Source organism: Lagopus leucura, unplaced genomic scaffold (genome assembly GCF_019238085.1).
Source record: "Lagopus leucura isolate 7727_CA_CO unplaced genomic scaffold, USGS_WTPT01 Super-Scaffold_100019, whole genome shotgun sequence".
NCBI lineage: Eukaryota > Metazoa > Chordata > Aves > Galliformes > Phasianidae > Lagopus > Lagopus leucura.
The window spans coordinates 10,167,834-10,182,060 of record NW_024962273.1 but is presented as its reverse complement, the minus strand read 5'-3'; the positions used below and the strand labels follow the sequence as shown (position 1 = coordinate 10,182,060).

Sequence of the window (14,227 nt, the reverse complement as noted above, 5' to 3'; positions counted from 1 at the left end):
AAATGTAGATATTTCCTTGCATTGTCTTAAAAAAATAAAAGGCAATGAAAAAATTGCTGTTTTGAAGTCTATGAGCCATGTGCAGCTCTGCAAAGATTCAGAGTTAGAGCTGACTGAGAGCTGCGAGTCAGCATGTGAAACTCAACAGGTCTCTACTACCACATCCACGGCTCTTAGGCTGTGGTTTCATTAAAGCATAGCCAACAGGAGCTGATTAGCCTGCAGGACCAGCCCCAGGGCTGGCTGTATCACAGCAGTGGATGAAGACATGGACAGGGCAGGGACCAAAGAGCCACACAAATTCTTTGAGAGACTGCTGGGCACCAAAGGGGGAAGCATCCTACATTGGGGGGGGGAAAAAAAAAAGGGAAAAAAAGGGCAAATAGATGAGCTGAAATACATTTGGTAAAGACACAGAAGCAACACTGGTGGCAAGAAGTGAGAAGTCTGTAGTATTTTTCTTTTTCATTTTCCTTCTTTTACTTTTCTGTGTAAGGTACGATCAATGGTTCTGACTGTAAGTTGCAAGGAATAAGAACATTAGTCTTCATTTCTAACACATAAAATGCCTGACAGGGTTTTATCAAATAAAAAGCCCAATATGCCACTGTTATCAGTAAGTGACTTCAGCAGCTAATTAAATTCTCAGTTTCTGAATCCCGCATGTAATATTTGCTGACAAAGACCAAAACTCCTGCAGTAATTTTGGCATTTAAGTGAGGTGAGGCAAGGAGGGAGGTAATGACAACTAACACAAATGCAGGTGACAACCCACAGCTGACAACCACTTCACCTGCCCCTTGTGAGCCTTCCCTGCCTCCAAACAAGCTGTCCAGCTCAATGCAAAGTATGAACGCAAACAGCTATATCTTCTGCAGCTCCTCTATATGCTATACAACCCCATGTGTATGATTCTCATGCGTACATATACATGCATGAATACAAACATATGTAAATATACATATGTATGAGACCTTCCTAATGCCTAAATACTCACTTTAAAGAGCAATTGTGTTGGTCACAACCAGGCAGCCCACTCTGAGCCAGTTTAGCGAATCTATTAATGCACATACTGAAATTATGCTCCCCCAGTAGAGCATGCAGCATGTTCTTAACTTCGACAGTTCTCAGAGGAAAATAGGCATTTATTTAAAGCTAAACATGGGCTTAAAAGCTTTGCTGGATATAAACGGACTCCTGAACTGAGTTCTCTCAGACAGAGGGGATGCTGCGTTCCAAAATCACTTGACATCACAGAGTGTGACATGTGACAGTTTCTTGTGCTCTCTGAATTTCACCTGCTGAGTAACATCGGGACAAAACCAGTCCCTGGTGGCTCATGTTAGTGCAGTCTAGAGATCATGGTTCTCTGCAGTGAGTAGCTATAAGGTGTGTCCTTGGAGGAAGAAGCACAGCCCTCAGACATGGCCAACTCCTGGTTTTCATCACCCATCTCTCACTCCAGATAGAAATTTCTTCCTAGATAGATCGGGGAAGGGAACACAGCACCTGAAAGCTGCAGTCTAGCTCTTGATTTGTCATTTTAAGGAGGGGTGTGTCTGGGGAGTAGATTTGATTTGGGAACCTGAGACTGTAAGACTAAAAAAGCTGAATATGCTGGAAAGTTTGTTCAGCCAATATAAGCTTTATTACAGAATAGCTTTAAACCTCTAGGCTGAGAGTGAGAGGTTTTAGGTGCAGATTTGGAAGGTGATTTATGAATAGATTTATATGTTAATCTGCTAATAAAAAATGTAGCATACTGATAAAATATGTGACAATCATAACTCAGCTATAAGCCACATATTAAATACTGCATCTGCTCTGGTAGAGGTTTTGATTATGTTTTTAAATGAGGGAAATGCATTGGGCAAGAAATAAAGAAATGAATGTTTTATCTAGAAGTATGTACCCCATAATTCAAAGAAGTATCTGTGAATCCACAAGAAACAAATAATAAACTGTTTTTTTAAAGAAATGTCTTGTGGAAAGTGAAGCTTATTTCTGAACATCTCAAAATGGATCTCCTCTCAGGTGGCACATAAAGCTACACAAAGTGGTCTCACTCTCCCAAAATTGCTTCCCAAACTGGATTTTAAATTGGATAATAATCTTGGCTCTCCAACTAGATTGAACAGATAAATACCTTCAGCAAACCGAGGCCTACTTTTGAGCACTCACAGGTTTGCACTGTCATATCAATGCACACTTTCCTCTTGATTTTTGAAAGGATATTTCAAAAAATGGAAATGCCTCTGACTCAAGGATGTGCTTGCAAGTAAATCTGAAATACATTTCCCTCTTTCTGTTGACAAAACTCCCACTGCTTTACAAAGAAGCCCTAGAGTCCTTTTTCACAAGGGAACAAACGGTGCATGGATACATGGGCAGAGGATGCAGCAGTGTGAATCAGGCCCTGCAAGCCCATCTGGATGATGCCTACCCAAGATCTCCTGGGGATGTAGGATTTATCCATCATTTGTAAGGTTTCTGATGAGTGCCAGGATTATGTGAATGTGTTCTGAATCCTTTAAAATTCCTGGTGAAGTATTTTCACCAGGAAAGATTACTCAAGAGACAATTTGTACTGTAAACTGTATTTCTCACAGCTCCCTGTTGGTGTTGTTTATCATATTTTATTCAACTGCACAGAGAAACCCTAAGTAAAACCCTGCCACCTCTCCTCGCACTTTTATACACTTGCAGAACACTCATCAGCACAGTTTCTCATCAGCACACATAAATGTGGCAGTACTGAGCCCTAAATAAGTAGAAAATAATGCATTTAATGGTTGGTTTGTTTGATTCAAAGTGCAAAATACAAAACCCGTTCCATTTGTTGCTATGTGACATATTTAGGACTGAAAGGCAAGTCTCGTTATTACTAAACTACATGTTGTTGATGGGTACTGATGATTTACCAGTGATTATGCCACAGAGTTAAAGGTTCCCTGGGGAATAGCAGGGAGAGAAGTGTGACTTCAAGAGCAGCTATTCAGCTTGGGAGCCTCCTTTCCATAGCAGGGAGGTTTCTGCTTCTTAGAATAAGAGAAGTAAAACTGGGGTAAATGTTGCAGTTCACCTGCAACAGAACTATCAAAAGTATTTAATTCTTTTTTTTTTTTTTTTTTTATTTTATTTTATTTTATTTTATTTTTTTTTTTTAGTATCCATTGCAAAGCCCCATGACATCAACAGAAAGAAGTTGACTTCATTAAGCTTCAAATCAGACCTTCAGACCTACTGCTGCTTTGCACATGTTGCTAACTTTGAGCTTGGGTTTAAGCTTTGTGCTTTCAGTGGGTCTGCCCTGGTGACTGGATACATGCAGGGCAGCACCCATAGGAATAACTGTGCTGTCAAATGAATTTGGAGATCTTTTTAGCATCCTAATGCTTCGCAATTGGGCCATCAATGTAGATGCTAACAGCTCTGCTGCTATAGAGCAGCACATAACCCTATGGTAACCCTCCCACATCCTGAGTTATGGCCATATGACATGTAAAATGACTCTCTTCTGATCTTAGTCCTCACTCATGAAAATGAAAAATTAGATTGCTAATTAAAGCATGCTTTAATCCTGAAATTCCAGTGTTGAGATTTTCAGATAAATAAACTGTCTTCCACATAGTTTTCCTACAGGTGCACTTGTTGATTCTTCCATATTCTGTTGAAATATGGTTTATTTTTAAGAAAGGGACTGGATACTCATGAACTATTTTAAATGCTATTAACCTGATAAAACATAATTGGTTGGCATATGAACTTCACAGGGTTGGCAAGAAACTTTTTCCTTAAAGATCTCCCATTAAAAGAAATAATTGGAATGAAAACATTATATGATAATCCTAACAGTTTCCATTAGAAGAGAGTCCAAAAGGGACCCCTGGGTCCAGATGAAAATTTTTAGTTGCAGACTTAAAGGAAAAGAGTATGTCCCAAACAAAGTTAATTATTTGAGATGAGAGCAACGCCAATTCAAATCCTCTTTCTAGTTCCCTCAGAAAATAACCTGACCCAGAATATTTGTATCCCAAGTAAGCATGTGTCTACCTCCTTCTCTTTCAGATTTCAGAGATGTCAACAAGCCTTGTTTTTATCACAGTGCAAAATATGTTGGCGTCTCCAAAAGGTTTTGGAAATGGAAAAGTCATTTCCCACTCAGTTCTACTGAGAGCTCTAGATCCCAGGTAAAATGGGAGGAATGGGGGATAGGCAGCGTGCTGAGATTTATGAATTGCCTGCCAAGCAGCCTGCTTTTAACACACACCAGAGAGTAGGATTCCTTGCTAAGAAGTCCTAATCAGCACTGTGCTTTTTAAAAAAGTTGTTCAAAGGATTATGTTTTTAAAATGACCCTTCCACCCACTCTATTAATTACAACACACAAACTCCAGCAGAAAGCAGAATTTTCTATGGCCTCACTGCAAAAGCTGCAGATTAGAAGCTAACCTTGTTTCAGGCCCATACATAAATTAAACAGCATATGCTCCAAGTGCACATCATTTTAAAAATGCGTTCCATAAAGCATCTAATATTTACAGCTTATAAAGCATACAGAAGGGGAGTTGAAAGATGGAGATGAAACTTCACATGGATTTTGTTTAACAGAGTTGCTAAAAGATTAAGAATGGCATCCATTTTAAAACTTTGTTTCTTTATTGCTGCAGGAATTTTGTGCTGTGCGCCAAACTCTCCAAACTTAACAGGTGTTTTTGAATATCCTGCCTGGGGCACGGTAAGATGCTGATTTTCAGAAATTCTCTAAAAATGTACCTCAACGTTGGCAAGAAAGGCTGAGACAAAGAAAATCTCAAATGATCCCCAAGATACCTTGGCCCCAGTTTTCTTCTGGATGTTGACATTCAGCCAAACCACCTTCTCACAAAAAAAAAAATAACCACCATCAAATTTTCTCCTGCAACTGACACTCATTTGGTACAAGGTTTCTCAGACACAGAATGGAATTCTTGAAACATTTCAGAAACAAAGAGAGGAGAGGAGAATCTAGAAAATTGTTCTGCAGAGCACAAAATGAACTAGTTCTGCTTCATTCCGTCACCAGCTCTCAAGCAAAAGCTCAGTGCTACAGTTCTCTACGATGCAACATCAGCAGCACAAACAGAAAATCCAAGTTGGGATCGAGTTTTGCCGCACAACAGAGTAACAGGAACAAAAAGCATTTGGTTCAGAAAAGGAATCCAAAAGAAAGAGCTGGGAACTAAGAAAAGAAAAGAAACAATCCCTTCATGAAAATATAACGTATGCCAAAAGCTGACATATCCTAAAATTTACTTCTCCCCTACACAGTAATAACAGCCATTCTACAGGGTAATTTTTTTCACACAGCTCTTTTTCAGTAACTTGCCCACAGAATGCTAAATTTCACCTTTTGGGTAGAATCATAGAATGGCCTGGGTTGAAAAGAACCACAGAGATCACCTAGTTTCAATCCCCCTGCTATGTGCAGGGTCGCCAACCACCAGACCAGCTGCCCAGAGCCACATTCAGCCTGGCCTTGAATGCCTGCAGGGATGCGGCATCCACAACCTCTCTGGGTAGCCTGTTCCAATGCATCACCACCCTCTGAGTGAAAAACTTTCTCCTGTTCCACTGCAGTTCCAAGACAACTACCTCCTACCGCAGCTCCAGGGAAGGGCTTCTATGGTACTGTAGAATATTCTTTTCTGTGGAGATCACAAAACTTAATTTTTATTAGTGGCAGTCCAATCCCAATTGAAAAGTAATACCAGAACTTTAGCTTTTGAAACTAAAACGTATTTTCAGGAGTGGTGCCTTCACAAAAAGATCCTCGAAGCTGATGGAGAGCTCTTGCTCATTTTCATGGATTTTGCACTGGCTTTAAATGAAAGCCACCCATAGCCATTCAACAGGTAGAAGGAAAAAGCAGCCTTTCAAATTCTGGGAGCTCAAAACCTTTCTAAAATCAGAAAGTAACTACATAGTTAACACTGGTCTTGCAATATACAATAGATTTAAAGGGGATCATAATCCCCCCAAAGAAGAATTTATTCCCATTGAAAATCAATGAATAAAATAATATCGTGATGAAAAACTTTATAGCTTACTTAATGGCAGGAAATATTCATTTTCTTGTTAAAGAAAAGATATCTGTCAGGAAAAGCACGCATTAAGCAGAGCGAGCTAGTAAATCTACCCATTACAGAATGAGAGACAGAAGTACTGAATTTGCTATGTAAGCAGGCACTGGCAAGGGGATTTTGCTCCAGCAAGATATTGTTGCCAGCCTTGCTGAAAAGTTGGTTGAGAGCCATCTACTTCATGGGAGCACCCTGGCCTCCTCTTCTTTGCAGGGCTGCTGCGGGGCTGCAACGTGCCCTTGCCTTTTCCCTGCAGAGATGGTAGAGCCTAGGGATACAGCAGGCTGCAGGAAAGCACCTGGTGGAAGCTACATTTAAACTTCACCCCATGCTGCTGCAGTGTACATCCCTCCTGCTGCCAAGTTTTGTCCCACAGCAAGCATCACCTGCTGTCTTATGAAGACATCCCACTCCATCCCACAGAAGTACAAGTGTAAGGGAGTAGCTTTCTGCCAACAAAATCCTGCACCTTGATTTAGCACCACTGAAGACTAAGTCCCAAGAGCAGAAATACATCAGACCACAGCCTAAAGAAGAAACTCTACTCCCTGATCAAGTCTGACAAGATCCACACTGTATTTTAGCTACAAACAAAGAGGAGATAAAAAACAACCCAAATTAGCACTGTGACTACCTTCTTAAACTGTGTTCTTGCCCTCCATAGATCTAACTGCAGATTCCTTGCATTTTTGGTCTTGCTTTGTGATCTGAACTTTAAAATGATACATGGCGAAGGGAAGGTGGGAGGGGGTGCTTCTAAGCTGCATCATGTGCTTTGTGGAAGCAAGCCAAGCAGCTACTTAGGCAACCATTAGGTTGGGAAACAATCACTTCCATCATTCCCAACACGTGTGTCAACATAATTCCATGCTCTCTTTGTCATGCAAAAAGTCTTGGCAAAGTGACCGGATACACCCAGAAAGCAGGAGCAAACTAAGCTCATTATGTTAACCCGGAGATCCCACAGCATCCTCCAGTGCCATAGAAGGAGACTTCCCATTTTTTGCTGGGTGGAAAAGAAATGTGGCGCACTGAGAAGAGCTCAAGCCAAGCCTGGCTTCAGAAGTGCATAAAGGAAATTCACAGTAGATTTTCATAGAAAAGGACCTCATATCTGACAAGCACAAGAGATTGCATGGTGCAGTGCGATCACAGGCATTGCAGAAGGTATAGCACCTCACATAACTAGAGACTTCCCTCTCCTGTATGCTTGCTGGAATCCTTCCAGCCATGCTAACACAGCACTGCAAAGGGAAACTCCTGCCAAATGGGAGTATCAGCTTCTCTAACTCTTTATTATTGTCACTGGTAACTCTGGACTTTGTTTTCCATTTAAAGGAAGATTCAATGCATTTTACATCCATTAAACATCTTTTCTTCTCTCCATCTATACTTACACCCCCTACTAACAGCAAAAGGCTTGTGCACAGAAGAAAGGCTGAAAATATTAGCCCAATGGCTTCTTTATAAAGCCATGCAGAGAAAGAAGACCTATCCATCTGCCTGAAAAACACTGAATACATCTTTGGTGCACTAACAACTGTAGAATATAGGAAATATTCCAGAACACAGGTATTCATTTAAAGATAAGCAGTTGGAGTTTTCATCAAAAAATTTTTCAGCATCTTTCAATTCCAGGTTTAGTGCAGTGAGAGGAAAGTCCTAACACTGCTGAGTATTAACAAATCCCTTCAAACTTCAGCTGCTTTGCCTCCACTCTGCCATGGTTAACATGTATTTTGCAGCACATTTCGCCTGCTGAATGCTTGCAAGTCCAGTCTTGGTTTTAGTAACACATTCAACAAAACACAGCTTCTCAGCAGTCCATGTTCAATGAGGGCCAACAAAGGCTAAAAATGGGGATAGACAAGAACAGTAAATGCTTTTCCTGTGTTGTTGACACCTCCTCTAATGAAAGCCAAGGATTTCTATTCCTTGTTCTGTTTAAGCCTGTATCAGTTACACTACATGTTTTGTTCCTCTAAGATGCCATATTTTTGGCACATCCCATTACCACCCAGACACTCACGAATCAAGAGCAGGGAGTGCTGTCCAAATGGGCAAGTGTAGAAGAGCCCTTCCCCCAGCATTATTGTTGGAGTGGAAATATGCATTATGTTCTCACTTTGACTTCTCCCTGCTCTACCACTCTGGGCAAATTTACACTCCACAGCCTTCAAAAAAATGCACATCAAATACTACAAAAAATTCGTTAGTAAGTCAAATAAAGGAAAAGACAAAACAATGGACATACCTGAATAAGAGAAACGTTGTGTAGACTAAGTCTGAAGAGGTAGTTCCTGCATGAGCAAACAGAAAAAATACAAATTGTTAGGATGCCAAAAGAAGGAAGGGAAAAGTTATAAAATCAAGCCATAGTTTTTAGTTATCCATTTCTATGCACAAAGAGTTCTTGCTGGATTCCTCTATACAGGACATGAAAAATACTTATATGCTACTTGTACATCTGTATCCTAATGAGTCTTGCAGCAAAGCTCTGACTAGGTCTGGAGTAAAATACTCCAAACCTTGTAATGGAGGCCCATGTTGTAATCCCAACAACACAGGGACTGTTTCCATACCCTTGGAGTGCTTCAGTTGAAGCCAGTATGGGCTGTGCTCATGGCTTTTTCTGCACACTGAGAAAACTGGGGTTGGACAGATGCACACTGCAGCAGAGCCAACTCTTGTAGGACATTCCCCCCAAACCCATCCTTGCAAACGAACGTTGTAGAAAAGGAGGAGAAAAGGAAAGATGTTTCTCAGCAGCATCTCTTTTCTCAGAAAACCAGCAGGGAAATCAAGGCAGTGACTAGAGTAACTCCCAATCTGCCTGTCATCACATGTCTAAAGGCAAAGCAAGGGAATTCCTGACAGAACTCACTGTAGTGTGAGATATCACACATCAGCCGAGCTCCTGCAGCCCTCCCTCTGTGTGTTCATATCCATCACAAATAGGAGGGAATGCACATTTACATAAACATCTACAGAAGAGGCTTAGTTAACACATTTAGTTCGCATTTTTGCTTGGTAAGACAATGCAGTTACCAGCAATCACCTGGCATATATTAAGCCATATGGACATGATTGTGTGCTTGAGGCTGTTGGCCATAGCTAGGTTCAAATTTTGCATTCCATCTGTCAGGGGGTCTGATGACCTTGATCCTTTTCCAACATCCCTGTCACCACAATCTCCCAGAGAAGACATATTTATATTATACCAGGTGAACCATGTTTTTAAAAGTGGCTTTATTTAAACAACAGAAAGTACATCTTTGATGGTAGAGCTTCACCCAGTTTAGAAGCTCTCATCTACAGGCATTCCCTCAGATAACAGAAATGCAAGTTTCAGTCTTATGCCAGCAAAATCAAAGCTCCTATAGTGACAAAATGATCCTAAGGACTCTGTTGAAGAGCCTTGTTTAGAATGTAGTCAGCAGCACACTCTGCCCGAGTAAAGAAAGTTATTTAAACTTCCACACACAAGAAATTCATATTTAACAATGATCACTAGAAGCCTTGAGAAATTTTGCCTTCTCCTGTTACCTCTCACTTCCGTATTATGGAAATCATAGAGTTCCCTGTCTATTCTGTCTATAAACAAATCAAAGGATCTCAAACACTGCAAACTGTCCATAAAGAAGGGTGAGAATAAGGATGATGAGAGACTTTGGAAGTGAAACTCTTGATGCCAGAGCTTCAGACAATGCAGGTCTGATTTGTACCATCTGTGCTCTACTCTGCAATGGGAATGTTTCCCCAGAGAAGAATGAAATCTATTAGCAATATCTGAACAAAACTTATCAGTAATTATCACACCTCTGGTAAGTATGCAGAGAAACACACACACAAAACTTCCATTTTCTCTCCTAGTCCTATCACTTGAGAGTTCTTTCATATTCTGAAACTGTACTCTGTCTCTAAGGACTGCACACTTTCCCAGTTAATTTATTATTAACTCTTTAGCATCAGCTACAGATTTAAATAATACAACCTCCAAGTGCACCTAGCAGGCCAGAAGCACCAAGTACTTTAACATACAGTTAAAGTCTTAAAATGGAGGAAAATTCTCATCCAGTGGCTGATCTGACTTGACTTGCTCAGAGAAGCAAATGCTCACCAAAATATTAATGCACTTCCAGGACATGACTTGTCACAGAATAAGCCTTCACCTGGAGAAGTTAAGCATGTCACTGGCCTCCAGTGTTACAACACCCTAAGGAGAAAGTTCTCATAACCAGAGACTTAAAGTTGCTACCCTGTTGTTAAGCATGCTATTTAAATGCATTGATTTTAGAAGACTTACATAGCAGACTTCAGCTCTCCGTTTCAGTCTTGTAAAATGCTGGACAGCTTGACTGAGTAATAAATTTTAATATTAGGTGGTTGGGTTTTTTTCCCCACCAATAGCACTGCAAAGCAAATTCAACCAAAATATATTTAATGGAAGAGACAGAGCTAAAGGACACGTCTTTCCTTGCACTCAGCCAAAACAGATGCAGAGAGGAATTAGTATCCATTTAAGTAAAGCCAATCTCTGTCCTCTCAGTTACTGCTGAGTAGCACCTGAACAAATCATTAGTGCTGAGATCACTCAGGTGTCTGAGATGTAAACCAGGCAGGAGCACAGTACTAATGTGAGTAGCACGAGGAGCTTCCAAAAACTTCACAATAACCTCAACTCTCTAAGCCTGACCTTGCAACTTTCTTACAGCAAGAAGGGTTTCCCTTGATTTTTCATCAGTTTACTTTACCTGGTGTCTGAAGAGCCACTGGCAGTTTCTTTTCATTTGTTTGATCCTTTTCACATCTCATCAGCACTAATATGAACACCGTTAGGCAGACCAGAGACACCAGCTGACCTGCCCAGCTAGAAACAACTAAACCTTAATTTAAAAAAAAAAAAAAAAAAAAAAAAAAAAAAAAAAAAAAATTTTTTTTAAACAATTCATTCTGTAAAGCTATACCTTGAGTTAAAAGCCAAGGGAAAGATTTGCTGAATAAGATAGTACCATTTTTATGAATTTTATCCTAACTGCAATTTCGGTCCAAGAATGAATGAGGTCTCTGAATGACAAGCATGGTTTATTGTACCTAGAATTGCCCCATTTGTGCCTTTTTTTCTGTTCATATTTGAAGTTATGTCTGTTTAATACCTTGCTAAACTATAATTTAAAGCATCTGGAAGAGTAGGATTAAGAAATACATGAGAACACTGAGATCTCACTCCACATGAATAGATGGGTTGCTTTCTTGGTTTTTTAAATTCTTTTCCCCTTCGCATTTTTTCTTGCAAGTACATGTTGACTAACTGCTTTCTCTCTCAAATTAAGCCCTCTTGAGCTAGGCCGGAAGAGCAATGGCTTGGTGCAAACAGCTATTCTAATAACCTTTTTCTCCCATACAAAAAGCTGGTGCACAAACTTGGAGGGATAGGACAACCCTTTTACTCTCTTTCTATCCTAAAGATCTTGCACTTTCACTCCATGGTATTACAACAAAAACTCTCTTTCATCCCTGACTTGGCTGCACTTCAGCCACTTTTGTTCTCTAGAGCAAGAGGCCACACTCTTCTGAATATTCTCTTCTAAATATCTTGGGATAAATGATATTATACACATTGCAAGGTGCCTCAAACTGCTGATTACTTCTACTATTACTCACAACTACTCATAACATCGGCACATTTCTAAAAACGCCCATGTTAATCAGTAATACCCTAAATTCTCGGACAGACTGAGGTTTTGCTGCCTCACACAGAGTGGTTAATGGTGGCTCCTCTGGCGATGAAGTCACAGCAAAAGCCATATGAAACACCATCAGGATGGCTCTTCAGTCACTCCTTATTGCGGTATTAGCCCCCAGCTCAGGTACATGAAGTTATCTGATGTAAAGATCTTCCTAATCTATGCAATCCACTTTGAAGAATTTGCCACCTGAACATACAGAAAAGGTAAAATAAAAAAAAAAATAGAGATGTAATTTCCTTTACACTGAAAGCAAAGCATAACCAACTCAGCCAGTATCATAGAGCAGCTCAAGCAGCAGCTGATCTCCTGGTCCATTAGTTTGTGCCCAGCTTGGTAGAATAACTTGCCTCCAAGCTGGGGAACAGAATTTAAGCATGTGCTGAAGAACCAATTTACACTCATGGAAATTGGGTGCAAACAGAAGTGTTTTATTTTCTGAACAGCGTCTTCTACACTGATCTGCCTATGGACAGAGCCAAGCCACAGTAAAAAATTCTGTAGAAGAAAGTATTTTTTAATTGGCTTCCTAACTTGTATTTGGCTGTCTTGTTACATGATTAAGCACTGACAGTGCCTGGTACCACAAAGTTTTAATACCACAGCAGCAGGAGAGCAGCTGAGATGTACTTTAAGAAAGGGTGGAAGAATATATCCACTTAAACCCACTTGCCATGATATTCCCAAGTCAAAGTCAATTACTAAGTGTTTATTTCACATAGTTGAAGCACCTTGTCGATGAACTTTTAACATTATGCCCATTCACTTGTTCACTCATCCTATGGGCTAGAAACAACTTTCAATGAGGGAAATGGACTTCGTCTGCAATGTCACTGAGCAACAGGGCTGCAAGACAAACCAGGCTTTTCCAGTGGGAAGCACTTTACAGCAGATGTGAGGAACTTCCCCCTCCCTCCTTCAGGGCAGGCTATCTCAAGCCCCCTCTTTGTACACACACCTGCTAGTAGAAATGAAGCCAACAGCAGCTGATAATGTTTGATCATGTTAAAAAAACATTTAGGGTAAGCTGAAGATGACTACATGAAGAGTTGTTATGGCCTTTGGGTTTATTATTGCACAAAACAGGCATCCAGCACAGCCCAGGTAGGATACTGGAGACTTCAAGTACACTTGAGGTGCTCTGGGCAGTTATTTCCTGCCCTCATGCTGCAATTAGGTGCCAGGTCTGCAAGAGGGACTTACAACTGTCACAGCATGCATAATAAGATAATTAACAGAGCAGGGTCCTTTGGGCAGTGCTGAACAAGACACGGAATTATGCATGTGACAAATCTCATGCTCCCTCCCAGCACCCCTAGAAGTCACATTCTGGGGGTGGGCCTTGGGTAAGGAGCCAGCAGCTCATGTCAGCTCTTCCTATCTTTGCTCCTAGAGCCTTAGATATACTTTGTACTTCCACAGTGCATGGCAAACACAGCTTAGTCATGCTTCACGACTCCCCAGGAGCGGGTTAGTATCATTGCCCCTTTACACTAATGAACAGAACAAGCCAGAGAAAGGTTAAACACCCTTCTTCAAAGCACACAGCAAGGCAGTGATAGAATCGAGTGCAGACCCCAGGGCTCTAGCCTACCAAATCTCATGCTAGATTAATGCACAGTGCCTTCACGCAGGCCCAGCTGTGGCCTTTTCAGATGGTTATCCACATCTCTGAACCAGCCAACCATTCCTAGAAACTCTGCTCCTGAAAGATGATGCCAGCCTTTGCTCTCAGAATTAATTACGTGCCTGCTCTGGAGTGCGATGAGATGATCCCTTTGCAAATGCTCCTCCAGTGATTCTTTTGAAAGGCCTGACATGCACCTGCTAGAGAAAAGGTGGTGAGCCAGCATCTCCCTTACAGACTAGATTCCTATTCACCAGTAATTTCGTTTCTGTTGAAGAAAAACTTGTCTGTTAAATCATTCTTTCTTAAAAATCAATAGATGTTCAACAGAGAACCATGCTAAATGGCACACAGTAATATGATGCAGTATGAGCAAGTACTTTTCCCAAAGCAGCATTTCTCTGTGATAAATCCAGCCAGAGCTAGAGCAGCATCCTCTTAAAAGAGGCTCCTTATACAAGCAGCTTCCAAATTAAGCCAGGGTCCCAGACACTGCTTCTGGATCGTCACTGGAGTCCACCTCTCCAATCATCACATTTTATCCCACCTCGAGTCTCTCTTGACATACGACTGTCAATTCTTCTGTGCCTCTCCCATCCAGCTGGCAGAGTCACAGAGCACTGACAGCACCTTCTGATGGCTTCGAGCTGTGTGGGGACCTTTCATCTCCTATTTGCCCATGGCTTTAGTTGTGTTTTCCTAAGCCAAGCTGTGAAATTCCTCTTCTTCTG

The 14,227-nt window shown here is 40.9% G+C and overlaps 1 protein-coding gene across 2 annotated transcripts in view; it reads right to left on the bottom strand.

Annotated features, from left to right (window-relative positions):
- Window positions 1-14,227, bottom strand: part of SEMA5B (semaphorin 5B) — a 248,368-nt gene that overhangs the window by 91,520 nt on the left and 142,621 nt on the right. For both annotated transcript variants that reach the window (XM_042877572.1, XM_042877571.1), the window contains exon 6: window positions 8,377-8,422. In XM_042877572.1, the coding sequence (XP_042733506.1) occupies window positions 8,377-8,422 (46 nt within the window). The remainder of the gene's footprint in view (window positions 1-8,376; window positions 8,423-14,227) is intronic.